At 60.8% G+C, this 13,464-nt stretch overlaps 2 protein-coding genes across 8 annotated transcripts in view; both read right to left on the reverse strand.

Annotated features, from left to right (window-relative positions):
* Positions 1–1,030: 1,030 nt before the first annotated feature.
* On the reverse strand, positions 1,031–7,230 carry LOC121167859 (RNA-binding protein with serine-rich domain 1). 3 transcript variants are annotated; one of them, XM_040997552.1, is made up of 9 exons: positions 6,821–6,974; positions 5,320–5,330; positions 4,896–5,083; positions 4,530–4,685; positions 4,043–4,234; positions 3,736–3,838; positions 3,424–3,577; positions 1,889–2,030; positions 1,031–1,668 (listed from the first exon to the last, which is right to left on the reverse strand). In XM_040997552.1, the coding sequence occupies exons 3-9, from the start codon at positions 4,964–4,966 to the stop codon at positions 1,569–1,571; spliced, it is 918 nt and encodes a 305-aa protein (XP_040853486.1). In that variant the 5' UTR covers positions 4,967–5,083; positions 5,320–5,330; positions 6,821–6,974; the 3' UTR covers positions 1,031–1,568. The 3 variants fall into 3 exon arrangements, with proteins under 3 accessions (XP_040853486.1, XP_040853487.1, XP_040853488.1); XM_040997553.1 differs by lacking the exons at positions 5,320–5,330; positions 6,821–6,974 and adding an exon at positions 7,150–7,230; XM_040997554.1 differs by lacking the exons at positions 4,896–5,083; positions 5,320–5,330; positions 6,821–6,974 and adding an exon at positions 7,150–7,211.
* A 3,788-nt stretch (positions 7,231–11,018) lies between these two features.
* Positions 11,019–13,464, reverse strand: part of LOC121167830 (phospholipid-transporting ATPase ABCA3-like) — a 32,972-nt gene continuing 30,526 nt past the window's right edge. For 4 of the 5 annotated variants that reach the window (XM_040997495.1, XM_040997494.1, XM_040997496.1 and 1 more), the window contains 4 exons: positions 12,787–12,957; positions 12,362–12,552; positions 12,167–12,240; positions 11,019–11,733 (listed from right to left, as the gene is read on the reverse strand). In XM_040997495.1, the coding sequence (XP_040853429.1) occupies positions 11,602–11,733; positions 12,167–12,240; positions 12,362–12,552; positions 12,787–12,957 (568 nt within the window). In that variant the 3' untranslated portion in view covers positions 11,019–11,601. Of the gene's footprint in view, positions 11,734–12,164; positions 12,241–12,361; positions 12,553–12,786; positions 12,958–13,464 lie in introns of those variants that run through there. The other variant, XM_040997497.1, reaches the window with a different exon arrangement.

Here is a 13,464-nt window from a genome sequence, read left to right on the forward strand (position 1 = left end):
GCCAGGGGCGGGGCCGCAGGGAGGGAGCCGGGCCCCGCCCCCAGGACATGCTGCGGGACCCCGTCCCCAGGACATGCTGCGGGACCCCGTCCCCAGGAGGACATGCTGCGGGACCCCGTCCCCAGGACATACTGCGGGACCCCGTCCCCAGGAGGTCATGCTGCGGGACCCCGTCCCCAGGAGGTCATGCTGCGGGACCCCGCCCCCAGGACATGCTGCGGGACCCCGCCCCCAGGAGGACATGCTGCGGGACCCCGTCCCCAGGAGGACATGCTGCGGGACCCCGTCCCCAGGAGGACATGCTGCGGGACCCCGTCCCCAGGAGGACATGCTGCGGGACCCCGTCCCCAGGAGGACATGCTGCGGGACCCCGTCCCCAGGACATGCTGCAGGACCCCGTCCCCAGGAGGACATGCTGCAGGACCCCGTCCCCAGGACATGCTGCGGGACCCCGTCCCCAGGACATGCTGCAGGACCCCGTCCCCAGGACATGCTGCGGGACCCCGCCCCCAGGACATGCTGCAGGACCCCGCCCCCAGGACATGCTGCGGGACCCCCAGCCACAGGTGCTGTCCCCAGAGCTCCAGGAGGAAAGGGGGGTTGTTCTGGCCTGTGCCCCTTGTCAAGAAGTGGCCCTGGCGTTCCGGCCGCGCCCCAAGGCTTAGGCTCTGCAGCAGGGAGGGCAAAGGGCCCAGCCCTGGCCGCGCTGCGTCCTTGTGGGGAACAGAAGTGGAGGGGGCACAGCCTCGGGCCCTTGTCCCTCAGAGAGGCAGGTCCGCACACTCGGGCATCTCAGTACTAGAGGATCCTGGGAGCATTTCTGCCCCACAAGCCACCTGTCCAGGCTAGACAAGGGGTTAAAGGTGAGTGGGCCTTGCGTGGGCAGCAGGGACCCTGAAGCGGAAGTGGTGTGAACGGACACCTGTGCCAGGTGGGCCGGGCAGGAGGTGGCCAGTCTGCGTCCCCGCTCAGGCCTGGCTGAGCTTTCCCCAGCACAGGCCCAGAACACACAACAAAAGCCGCAGCACTCTGCACTCTAATCCTAAGTTTATTCAACACAATTCTTCCACTCTACACAACAAAGTACAAACACATTATCTAAAATGCTGCAAAGTTATAAAACTCAACTTAAGAATTTGATAGTACTGACTGTACAATAAAAGCAAAGCAGAAACAAAACAAAACAAGCACGCAATGTACATGTTGTCAAGGTAACCAGTGACGCCACCGTGAGTGGCAGATGCCAAGGGGGTGGGGACAGTGCACTGTGATGCCCTGCAGAGCTGGCTCTCAGGGACACACAGGCAGGCTCCAGCCCGGCCCCAGGCACCCTGCTGTCCCCGAGGGCACCACAAAAGGGACCTTTCCAGCTACGGAACCTGCAAGGGCATGACCCCAACCCGCACGGTTTCTGGAACGTGACCCGCACAGCCAATGTCGTGACCGTCCCCTCCGAAGGCTGTCCGAGCAGGGAATTCCTTTCCTACGGATCTGATCCCGGCTAGCAGGGTGACAAAACTGAGTTGGACAGGGCATAAAGTTACAGGGGAAGGAATTCTGGTGGCTGCTTATCGGGAAGAGTTGGAGCTCGAGCGGCTCCTGTGACGCCGGCGGCCGGGAGAGCGGGACCGCCTGCGGACGGGGGACCTGCGGCGCGGTGAGCGGGACCTGAGGGGAGCAGAAAACAAGTTAGCCCTGGAAGCATGGAGCCCGGCCCCCTCCTGGGATCCTGACCCCTCTCCACTGCTGAAGCTTCCCAGAGAGCTCAAGATGGCAGTGCTGGAAGGACCCAGCATCTCTGGGGGGACCCTGCTGCCCGCTGCCACTGAAAGGCCTCCCCGCCCCCGTACTCTGCAGGCACAGCAGGCCCGGACCAGCTCTGAATTACCTCCTCCTCATGCGGGGTGGTGACCTGCGCCACATGGGAGGCGGCGGCAGCATCCTCCTGGGGGGACTGAAGCGCCTCGGGGGCGGCCTGGGCCAGGGGGCCAGCACGGCGGTCGCAGTGATTTCCTGGCCATCAATCTGCCCTGCTGGAACAAGCAAGGCTCAGTGAACCGGCACCTACGCCAGGAGGCGGGGGCAGACAGGGCAGGGCCGAGGGCGAGGTACAAGGCGCAGTGCGGAAGCGTGGCACCAAATGAAGGGGGTGGGGGTTGCGACTGCAAGAAGCCAGGGGTAACCCGCAGGGCCACAGGCAGCCTAGGTACAAAGGAAATGGAGGTGCAACTCTGTCCACCACAGGAGACTGTGCACGCGGCTGTGGGTGTTTGAGGCCCCGCTCCACTCCAGGTCCTGCTTTGTCTTTTTAACTTCAACCTCCCAGGCCACCTCAGAAGCACCTGGGTTACCTGAGATACTGGACTCTTGTTATACATACCCAACTAGGCTTAACTTAGCAAACAGCCCGAGGCTTCCCTAGTTCACTGCCAGACCAGACCAGACCAGACCCAACTGGGGGCCACAGGGAATCGACTACACAGTCACGGACAAATCCACCTTCCCGGCAGCTGCCAGTGGAGGGGCTGCCCGGGAAACCCCAGTCACACACGTCCCCAGGCTCTTAGTGAGTGACAGCTGGTGCTGAGCAAACACTTCCCACAGATCTAAGTCAACGGAGAGAAGCTGCCTAAGTGCTGAGGGACCCAGAGTGCTCCTGCGGCTGTGGCTGCGCACCCAGCCCTTGCCCACTCAACTAATGCAGCCAGGACGCTGATCGAAAGACAAAATGGTCATCAAAAACTACAGAGAACTATATACTTACACGTCATAAGCAGTCCAAGGGACACAAGTAGGTGGAAAAAGTAACTAGCAAGCCTACCACTCACTAAATCAACCCTAGAAATGCAAGACCAGAAACCAAAGCCTCGCAGCAGCGGGCTGTGGCAGGGAGGTCTGCCAAAGTACTGCTTCAGTGCCACGTTCCAGCCCGGGTCACGTCGGGTCTGTTCACTTCTCTGCCCACAGGCCTGAGAAGGCAGCAGTCGGCGTGGAGGAGAGGATGAAGCCCCAGGCTCCTGGTCTTACCTTGGCCTAACCTGGTTGCTGTGACAGAGGCGGACGGAAGGAAGATGCTGTCATTTCTGTCTTACACGAACATAATAACGGGGGCTGGTGCAGTACGCTAACCCTTCACTTCAGCTCTGGCATCCCACTTGGGAACGGTTTCACATCTGATCTGACTCTGTTAGTGGCTTGGGAAGGCAGCGGAAGATGCTTAACTCCTTAAGACCCTGCACCTGCACAGGAGACTGAGCGGAAGTTCCGGGCTCCTGGTTCAGCCATTCAGGAAGTGAACCAGTGGTTGGAAGGTTTCTGTCTGAATCTGCCTTTCAGATAAAGACAATCTTACAACCCGATACCCTAGTTCTCAGCCACGGATGTTCCCCTTCACACCAGCGTCCCAGAGCCCCCAGAGCCCACCTCCATCCATGTGCTTCAGGGCCTTCTCCGCCTCGTCGGGATTCTCAAACTCCACATAGGCGTAGCCTTTGGAGAGATGTGGATGCATTCTGTCGACAGGCATGTCAATCATTTTAATCTTCCCATAGGTGGAAAATATCTCCATGATGTGGTCCTACAAAAGCAGGTAACAGAGCATTCAGCACCCCATGACTGACACTGGTGTACTGCCACCTAACTGGGACAAGCCTCCCAGCCTGCCAAGAAGCTCCTGGACTCATGGTCCACCACCAGGCCAGCTCTGGCAGGCACGGGCAGCTCCCTGCCCCTCACCTTGGTCACATTTCTGGTTAGCCTCCCAATGTGTACTTTGGTGGGTTTTGGGGACGGGCTCCGTCGTTTCCTTTCCTTTTCGTCTCTCTTAGGTGGCTTGGATCTGATTGGGAAAACAAAATGAAACGCCTGCAACACCTTCTGTCAAATCAAAACGTACTGGACTCTCAGTGCAAAATTAGCTGTGTGCCCAAGTTTTCAGAGGGAAGAATTCCCTACCAGTCTAGGTGCACAATGCAGCCTACAAAGCCTAGAGCCTCTGGTCTGTTTATGCCACTCCCGTCCCCCCGTGGGAGCGGGTGCTCACTTGGAGCGGGAACGTCGCCGGTTGTCATGCCTGCGCCGAGAGGGGCTTGGGGAGCCTGAGGAACTGCTGGAGCTGGAGCTGCGCGAGGAGCTGGAGCTGCCGGAGCGGCTGGAGGCCGAGGAGGAGCTGGAGCCGCTGCTCGAGCCCGTGCTGGTACTGGAGCCCGAGCTGGAGCTGGAGCTGGAGCGAGACCTGAGACAGGACAGGAAGGCGACCCTGTAATGGGCACGAGCGTGGACCCCCGCTTCAAGCCTCTGCTTCCTCCCCAGTCCCGCCACTTCGTTCCTGCAAAGAAACCTTTCCTGCTTTGGGCTTCCACAGGGCCGAGGCCGCCACATCGCTTGACCCAGGACTCTGAGCACACACCCCGAGCCCACTCCTGAACATGCAGAGAAGGGGCACCCTCTTCCCACGGCCGGCGGCCAGGCATGCGTGCTTGGTGGCTAGCTGAGGAAGAGGCCGGGCTGCTGCCGGCCAGCCAGCCCACCTGGTGCTGCTGCTGCCGCTAGAAGCGCTGCGCCGCTTCCGTGCCTTGTCGCGGCCGCGGTCCTTCTCCCCCGACTCCTTGGCGGCCCCTTTATCTTTAGAGCGATCCTTAGGCTTCTCATCAGAGCGATCTTTGCGCTTGGTAGGAGAAGGAGCCCTGCGCGGTGAGGAAGAGTGTGAGAGCGCTTGCGCCTCCGGCCAGGCCCTAACAGCACAGCCCGGAAGAGGGGACCCAGAAAGGCCGGAGACCCCAGTGCCCACAGAGTTGACTGTGGCACGGGACACGCACTGTGGGACGCACTTCCTGAGGGTCCTAGCAGTTGCGCACCCCCAATGTAGCACTAGAAAAATCTTAGGGAAGGATTACCTAGTGCTGGACTTTTTATTATTTTCTTTGACTCCTAGCAAGCTCTTCTTTTTCACTCCTGATAAATCCATTCTCCCCTTCTGAGGTGTTCAAAGCAGCAGTGGCGGCCTCACTTATCTGAACTCTCACTTCTAACTCGATTCTGAGAAACGATCCCTAATCGATTGCAATTTACGCCAAAGAGCAGCCTAATAACAAGATAAAAGGAGTTCAAGATGAATGAATCGGCAAGGCAACAAGTTCACTTTGCAGAAACAAAGCTCAACAGACAAGGCGGCACAGGAAGCAGGGCATGCGGCAGGACCACCTGCTGGGCAGATGCGCAGGAGGCAGCGGGGTGGCACGAGGGCTCACTGCCAGGCCCCCGCAAAGGTGATGACGCCACACGCATCCAGTGCGGCACTCTGGACGGGGTCAGCCCTACCCCAGTCCAGGCTTCCTTTCAGGATGCACTACATCATAAGACCACAGCAAAAGTCATTTCTAAAGTGAATGGTAGGGCCCGGCGCGGTGGCGCAGTGGTTAAGATCCTCGCCTTGCACGCCCGGGATCCCATATGGGCGCCAGTTCTAATCCCGGCAGCCCCGCTTCCCTTCCAGCTCCCTGCCTGTGGCCCGGGAAGGCAGTCGAGGACGGCCCAAAGCTTTGGGACCCTGCACCCGCGTGGGAGACCCGGAAGAGGCTCCTGGCTTCGGATCGGCATAGCATCGGCCCGTTGCGCTCACTTGGGGAGTGAATCATCGGACGGAAGATCTTCCTCTCTGTCTCTCCTCTCTGTATATCCGCCTTTCCAATAAAAAAATAATAAAAATAAATCTTTAAAAAAAAAAAGTGAGTGGTAGCAGTACTGAAGAATTTACTACGCAAACACTTAAAAGTAACAAAAGCTTGTTAAAGAAGTCTGTGATTTAAAGGAGGCTGACAGGTGGCTAGATATCTGACAAGGAACACGACAGGTGGGAGAGCGTAGGCGGGCCTCACCAGAGCGCTTACAACCGCTCCAACTGCGCTTGGTGACTGGTTTTCAAAAACAGGAGGGAGGACTGACATTTGAAATTGTGTAAAGCAACACATTTCATGCAAGGGCTCAATTAAATAAATAAATAAAAAGTGGACTCGAGGACTGGTTAACGCATGCTAACAAGTCACTACTCAGAGTCAGAGGGCCGATTCCTCATGGCTGCTTTCCAGGAGCACGGCCTGCAATGCTTGCACTGGGTGCCTTGCAGCCAGGGGCGGGCGCACAGCAGTCCTGTCACCCCCCCCAGCGACACCTGCCAGCAGACAGCGAGGGCGGCCGGCGGTGCAGCCGCACAGGCCCTGTGCCGGCCACTCGTCCCTTCTCCGGTGACAAGGACGGCCCCCTTCACCGCCATCAGCGCGGTGAGCCATGGAACACACCTGGTGTGGCGACCCTAGCAGGGCTCCTCAGAGGGCACGGGAGGCACACGTCATGAAAATACGCACGGTTTCAGACTGTTTGCACCTAAACTTGTCTTTTCACTTTTGCATTAACTTGTCAAACTGCCATAACACCTGTGTGCACAGTCACACGCAGTTTCTGAATTCTCAAGGGGAAACGAGGCGCGCCCCGAGCACCACCTCAAATTTTCTTGCAGCCTCATCGCAAAAATAGACGAAATTAATTTTGCATCACATGCTCAACACGCCATATCCAAAATTTCACCTTCCCAACGGAAGAGAGGCTAGCAGGGTCCTGTTTCCTCACGGTCGGCTCCGGGCCTCTCAAGGGCCCAACGGCCACCCTGCTGGACAGGGCGGGCCCTCCCACCCCTGCATTCTGCGGGGAACGGGTCCCACCGGCTTCAGACTAGACAGGAAAAAATCAAGAGCCACGGGGAGAGCGAACGCCTCGCTGGGTGCGGTCGCGAGCTAGAAAGCAAAGGCTGAGCTCCTCTGTCCACACCAGTCCAGGGCCTCGGGGACGTCCCCGTCCTCCGGAGGGTGCGCGGCCAGCAGAGAGAGGAGAGAAGAGTTAGTCACACGCGAGCAGCAGACCCCTCCCGCAAGGCCGCGCGCCCCCCGGCCCCGCCGCCCGCCCGCCACTTCCGGGCCGCGACGCCGCCCCTCGCCGCCGCGGCCACAGCGCCTCTCCTGAGCGCTCGGGGCCGCGCAGCCGGCCCGCGGGGGCCTGGCGGGGCGCGGCAGCCGGCCCACGCCAGGAGCAGGCCCTCCGGGGCTGGCGGGCGGCCCCCGCCGCTCGGATGCGGTCGGATTCGGCCCCGCCACTTACATCTTCCCTCCGCCTCCTGCGTCCGCAGCCGCCGAGGCCGGCGCCCTTCTGTCGTCAGCGCCCGAGCGCGGGAAGGGGCCGCCGGGCGGCGCGCGGCGATGACGCAGCGCCTCGGCCAATGGGCGCGAGCCTGGGGAGGGTCAAAGGGCAGGCGGCGTCGCCCAGGTGGAGGAGCCCTGGGCGTCCTCTGGCCGGGCGGGAACGGGGCCGGAACGGGGCGGGATGGGCCGCTGGGCACGGCGCGGGCGGGACGAACCCCAGGGGTGCCGTGGACCCGGCAGGGACGGGGTGACCCCGTACACGCGGGACTCGAACTGTGATCGCGGCGGGGCGGAGAAGTCTGGAGCTCAAGGCGGGGAGGAAGGGAAGGAGCCGAGGGCGGGAAGATGGCGTCGCAGCCGGGAGCAGGCCCAAAGGGGCGCTGGAATCTGGGTGCAAGGGCCGGGGGTGGCGGAGTGCACGGAAGGCCATGCCACCCCGACCGCCCCTGAAGGAAGGCCCGGGAGGGACGGGTCACACCGAGGGGCCCCGCTGAGCCCCGGCCACCTTCCTGGAGTCCTTGTCCTGTGACAGTTTGTGGAAGGGCGGGGGGGTGCTCGGCCCCAGATGGCAGCTCCGAGCCGGGGTTTTGGAGAAAGGAGACCACAGCCCTCCCTGACCTGTGGGCTGTTAGACGAGAGGACAAGAGACGGGGTGTGAGGTTGGGTAAAGGGCGGGAGGGGGCTGGAGAGGCGAGGCAGGCCTCAGGGACACAGGGCAGACTGAGCCCAGCGGTGTCCTCGGGTCCCCTTCCCCGCTCCTGGGGCCAGGGTTGCCGTCCAGCAGGCTCATGCTGACTGCCTCCCCCATCCAGGCGTGGCACTGGTGCCCTTCTCCCGTCACCCCGGGGGGCAGGGGAGCTGGGCAGCCTGCCTGCTGGGGCCCGCCCATGGGAGGAACCCTCAGAGCAGGAGGAGGAGGACAAGCAGGTCTGGTGCGAGGCTGCTGTCCCCAGCTTGTTGATGGCTTTGGTGGGCCTTGAAGGCGACTTGGGGAGCACCTGAAGCGCCTGGCCAAAGAGGCCCCAGACCCCGGTGTGGGGAGAGGGCAGGCTCTCCCTTGCATTGTGCCTGGCGCGGCAGCCTAGTGGCTAAGGTCCTCACGTTGGCACACACTGGGATCCCATCTGGTCGCTGGTTTGTGTCCCAGTGGCCCCTCTTTCCATCCAGCTCCCTGCTCGTGTCCTGGGAAAGCAGTCGAGGATGGCCCAAAGCCTTAGGACCTGCACCCAAGTGGGAGATTTGGAGGAGGCTCCTGGCTTCGGATTGGCTGAGCTCTGGCCATTGTAGCCACTTGGGGAGTGAATCTCTGTCTCTCCTCTCTGGAAATCTGCCTTTCTCTCTGTATATCTGACTTTCCAATAAAAAAATCTAAAAAAAAATTTTTTTTAATGCTCTTTAATAATTTGGCACAGCAAAAATAACACATTTTATATTAAATCTAAAAGCGTGATTTATTCAGGCACACAGGGAGGTGAGAGATTTGTTTCTGAATATCACTAATTCTGTTATCAAATGTGCCACCAGCTTTGCAGCTACAAACTGAGCGGCCTGGCTTGTGGCGCTTGGAGACTGGCAGAGGTTCAGTGGTGGGAACCCACTCCGCTGTGCTCCCAGCCCTGGTGCCAGCCTGCTAAGGTTGACGCTGGAGGGTCCTGCCTGGGCTGAGGCTGTGGCCAGTGTCTTCAGCCCCCTTCCCTAGCGGCAGTCTGGGGCGCAGCAGCGTGGGCACCCTTAGGAAAGGGCTGCCTCTGCCTCTGCACACACAGGTAGCCTGTGGTGTGCTGCAAAGGGCAGTGAACTCCAGCAGCTTTGGATGGGCAGGGGTGGCAGGCAGGGTGGAGCCTTGGGGCTGGGGCCTGGGTAGCATATGGTCTCTGAGGCCTGGTGCCCGTCTGAGGAGGAACGGAGGTCTCCTGGGTTAACCAGACTGCAGGGGAAGTCCCACAGTTTGGGGTGATCTTGCCCTAGACAGATTGGATTCATGGGGTCCCCCCGGGTGTTGCCAGGGACTGAGGTTCCTACAGCAGCCACCCCAGACTATCCTAGACAGCAGCACAGGCTGCCCTCTGGAGGGTCCCAGGGTTGGAGCAGTGGACGTGGGGGTCCGAGCACCCCTGGAGCCTCTTATGTACTTCTGAGGTAGTGACAGCTAGTTGCACTTCATTGCAGTGTCACAGGACAGGCCAACTAGGTGGGGCACCCCATGCTGGCAGTGTGGGGGCCTGAGCAACTATTGAGACAGGGTCCTCCCTTCCCCAGGGCCAACCCCACAGCTGCAGCCTGCCCAGGCCTGGAGGGCCCAGCCGGTGAGGAGGGGCCCCCCAGTGCTGTCCTGCCTCCTGGGTGTGAGGGAGGCCTGTGGAAGCCTAGGGCCAGGCTTGCTGCCCCCTCTCAGACTCCTGCTCCCCAGCCCCGAGGCCCCCTCTTTTAAGGGTTCTTTTGGGAGAAGGACAAGGGCTGCCCAGGTCCTGGGGTTTTCATGATAGCCGTGGGGAGGAGGGTGTGTGGGCTGTCTTCTCCGTGGGGGCGTGGACGGAGGGCAGCCCCTTGGGGCTCCAGTGGGGCCAGGCCACCTACCCCAAGAGCTCTCCTTACAACTCCACTTGCAGCGCAGGCTCAGGTGGCACTGGCTGGTCCTTGTTGGGGCAGGGGATACAGAGGGCACAGCTGCCTGTGCAGTGAGTGCTGTGCTGGCCCAGGTGAGCAGTACGGTCACGGGGACAGTGCCACTCAGGTGGGACAACAGGAAACAGGTGCTCTGGTTGAGCTGCCCAGCCCGCCTGCCCTGGGGCCTAGTGAGGGACAGTGCCTTGAGTGTTGGAGGAAGTGACTCAGGCCAAGCTGAGCATCCACAATGGGGCTCCCTCCCAGCCATCTCTGTATTTACCTCCTGTGGGCGCCAGCTCATGTCCCAGCTGCTCCACTTCCCATCCAGCTCCCTGCCTGTGACCTGGGAAAGCAGTACACCATGGGCCAAAGCCTTATGACCCTGTACCCATCCTGGAGACCCAGAAGAGGCTCCTGGCTCCTGGCTTCAGGTCAGCTCAGCTCCAGCCATTGCAACCACTTGGAGAGTGAACCAGTGGATGTAAGATCTTTCTCTCTGTGTCTCTTCTTTGTACATCTGTCTGTTGGAAGCTACTGAAAGCTCCCTGTACTTTCATCAAGTTTGAGAAACTGGCCCAGCAGCGTGGCCTAGTGGCTAAAGTCCTTGCCTTGAAAGCACCAGGATCCCGAATGGGCGCCGGTTCTAATACCTGCTTCCCATCCAGCTCCCTGCCTGTGGCCCGGGAGGGCAGTTGAAGATGGCCCAAAGCCTTGGGACCCTGCACCTGTGTGGAGACCTGGAGGAGGTTCCTGGCTCCTGGCTTCAGGTCGGCGCAGCACCGTCCACTGCGGTCACTTGGGGAGTAAATTGTCAGACAGAAGATCTTTTTCTCTGTCTCTCCTCCTCTCTATATAAATCTGACTTTGTAATAAAAATAAATCTTTTTAAAAAAAAGTTTGAGAAACTGAGAAAAGTATAAATAAGAAGTGCCCTAGGGCCACAGGGAGAAGAAATTTTCCTAAAATGGTGAATTGTAAGGTAATGCCAAATGCAGGGACTTAAGTCAAAATAAAGCTGTGAAAAACCTCAGGACACTGCACACATAAGGGAGCTAATACTGAGGAAGAATCTTCTAGAAGAGAACTTTGTGTCCAGGGGCCAGCTGCTCCCCCGCTACAGGGACCCACCTGTTCACTGTTTGGTGGCTGTCCCCCTCAGCCATGGGGAAAGTGGGGTTCCTGCTGGGATTGGTGGGTGAGTGATGGAGCTCATGACATGTCTGAAACAGACAGCCTTTATTTTCTGGACAATGTGCTTAGTGTGTGCTCGGTACCCCTGGTCCCCACTGTCCTAAAGGGAGCGGTGGACAGTGCTGCCGGTCTGGGTCAGCCACTTCAGGACGCTGGCGGTGGCAGTGCCTGGAGGGCAGTCTCAGCCCCGAGCCATGCTGCCATCTTGTCTCTGTGGCCTCCCGTTGCCAGCAGCCTGGGGGCCTGGTTGCTCCTCATCCCTGCTGGGGTCTCGCTTCCTCCATGCTGCCTGCCGGGCCCCTTCCCTGCGTGAGCTCCTATAGAGACCCAGTTGCCAGGCTCCGCTGGGGATGCCTGCCTGCCCACACCTGGGAGACCCAAGTCTGGGCTGGCAGCGTGAGTCCCGGCGGCTGGGCCTGGGAAGCTGAGGCCTGCTGGCTGCCTTGCCCTGGAGGGTGCCAATGCGTTGAGTCTGTTCTGTGCAGACTGTCTCGCTTCTCTTCAGAGCCACCACAGGAGACAGTGAGTGAAAGTGAAAGACGGGAGGACTCCCTGGGACAGATGCACACCAGTGGCACAGGCCCTGGCTCCTGTCCCTCCCACCATGCCCCCCTCATCGCCCCTCCTCGGAGGTGGGTGGCTGCAGGTGTGCAAAGCTCAGGAAGACCTGCTCCAATGAGATCTGGCTCACAGAATAGTCGTCCACGCCGTATTTCTCCTTGGCTTTCTCCAGGATGCCAAAAACCTGTGGAGGACAGCAGTCACTGGCCAGAGGACCGGGGGCCCAGCTCTACAAATTCCCTGGCAACAGGACCAGGCAGCCTGCCACTCCTGCCAAGATTTGATCGTTGTCAGCCTGGCTCCAGAGTCCCCCACCCCGGAGTGAGCCCAAGGGGTCAGTCCTGCCCCCCAGGAGAAGCTACTGCTCTGTTCCAAGCACAGAGTGTGACCTTGGGCCAGCTGCATCTTCCCTGGTCAGTTTTCCTATTGCATTCAATTATTTTCCACTCAAATGTTCTAGGCATAAAACTTAGGAGCTGGCAGGTCTGCTGGTGAGTTTTAGGGGGAAATCAGGCGATTTATTCTGGAAAGAGTCTAGACTCAACCTGGAGAGATGGCTGGGACACGCCCCGTCCCCACTGGCATCAGTCAGAGCGAGGGCCCGGGCCTGTGCTCACCTTCGCCCAGCCGAGGCCATGGCCAGGCAGGTGGTAATGGACCATCCCCTGGTGCTCATCTTCCAGGATGCTTCCTGCACACAGATCAGACCGTGCTGCTGTGAGCTCCATGCTGGGCTAGGGCAGGGCGGCCTGGGCACAGGGACCCTCGCCCCGGTGGCTGGGGGGCGGGGGTTCAGGCAGGGCAGCACACACCTGGGAAGGTCAGCTCCACAAACGCCTTGAACGCCTCCAGCGCCTCCTGCTGCCCCTTGCTCCTGACCTTGGCCTGTAGGGAGTAGCCGCTGCCAAACTTGCTCTTGAGGTGCTGCGGGCTGCCCAGGCACTTGAACTGACCCTGCACCATGATGGCCAGCCGGGTGCACAAGGCCTCGCATTCCTCCATGCTGGGGACAAGGGTGGAGGCCTGAGACACGGCTGGGGTGCCGCCACCCACCCTGACCGCCGGGGTCTTGTGTGGGCGGGAAGGTGGCGACGCCCAGGTCAGGGCATTCCAGAGTGTGGCCACGGCCAGGGGCCGGGGAGTCTGTGGTAGGCACAGGCCCTGCTGCCCACCCCGGAGCCTGCCCTCCCCGGCCTCGTCTGCTCTCTCACTGACCCACGGGGACCCCCGGCTCTACCTGTGGGAGGTGATGATGACGGCCTTGCCGGATTCGCGGGCGCGGGCCACGGTGTCCCAGAGCAGGCGCCGGGCCACAGGGTCCATGCCAGTGGACGGCTCGTCCAGGAAGATGACGGCGGGCTCTCCGATGAGGGCAATGGCCGTGCTCAGCTTGCGCTTGTTCCCCCCACTGGGGTGGCGTGTGACAGGTACAGGGTCAGACTGACAGCAAGAGACTCCCCAGGCCCCGCTGCCCAGTGACTGGGCCAGGGGAAGCAGCCCAGGCCCCACTGCCCAGTGACAGCCAGGGGAGAGGCTCTGGCGGGAGCAGGGTCCCGGGCCACATGCAGAGCAGGAGTGCCCCCATATACACTGGCCTTGCCTCTGGTGTCGGGACAGGCTCTGAATGTTGGCCTTGCCTGGACCATGCTGCCCAATCCCTGCCCAGTCCTAGGGCTGTGGGCTCAGGCAACTGGCCTGCTGTAGTCACTCCTAGCTCTGTGCTGAGCAGAACCCAGACATGGTCAAGGCGGCTGAGGGGGACCCGGCTGGGTGGGTCAGGGAGGCCGAGGGGCACCCAGCTTGGTGGGTCAGGGAGGCCGAGGGGCACCCGGCTGGGTGGGTCAGGGAGGCCGAGGGGGACCCGGCTGGGTGGGTCAGGGAGGCCGAGGGGGACCCGGCTGGGTGGGTCAGGGAG

This window comes from Ochotona curzoniae, unplaced genomic scaffold, assembly GCF_017591425.1.
Source record: "Ochotona curzoniae isolate NIBS_2020 unplaced genomic scaffold, NIBS_Ocur_1.0 patch433, whole genome shotgun sequence".
NCBI classification, from domain to species: domain Eukaryota; kingdom Metazoa; phylum Chordata; class Mammalia; order Lagomorpha; family Ochotonidae; genus Ochotona; species Ochotona curzoniae.

What these genes read in the sequence shown, in the direction of transcription:
- LOC121167859 (XM_040997553.1), bottom strand. Translation starts at nt 4,966, where the DNA reads ATGGATTTATCAGGAGTGAAAAAGAAGAGCTTGCTAGGAGTCAAAGAA. An exon ending in CGGCGACGTTCCCGCTCCAA is followed by an intron (nt 3,839 to 4,042) that starts GTGAGCACCCGC and finishes TTTCCCAATCAG; the next exon opens with ATCCAAGCCACCTAAGAGAG. An exon ending in CCTGAAGCACATGGATGGAG is followed by an intron (nt 2,031 to 3,423) that starts GTGGGCTCTGGG and finishes TTGTTCCAGCAG; the next exon opens with GGCAGATTGATGGCCAGGAA.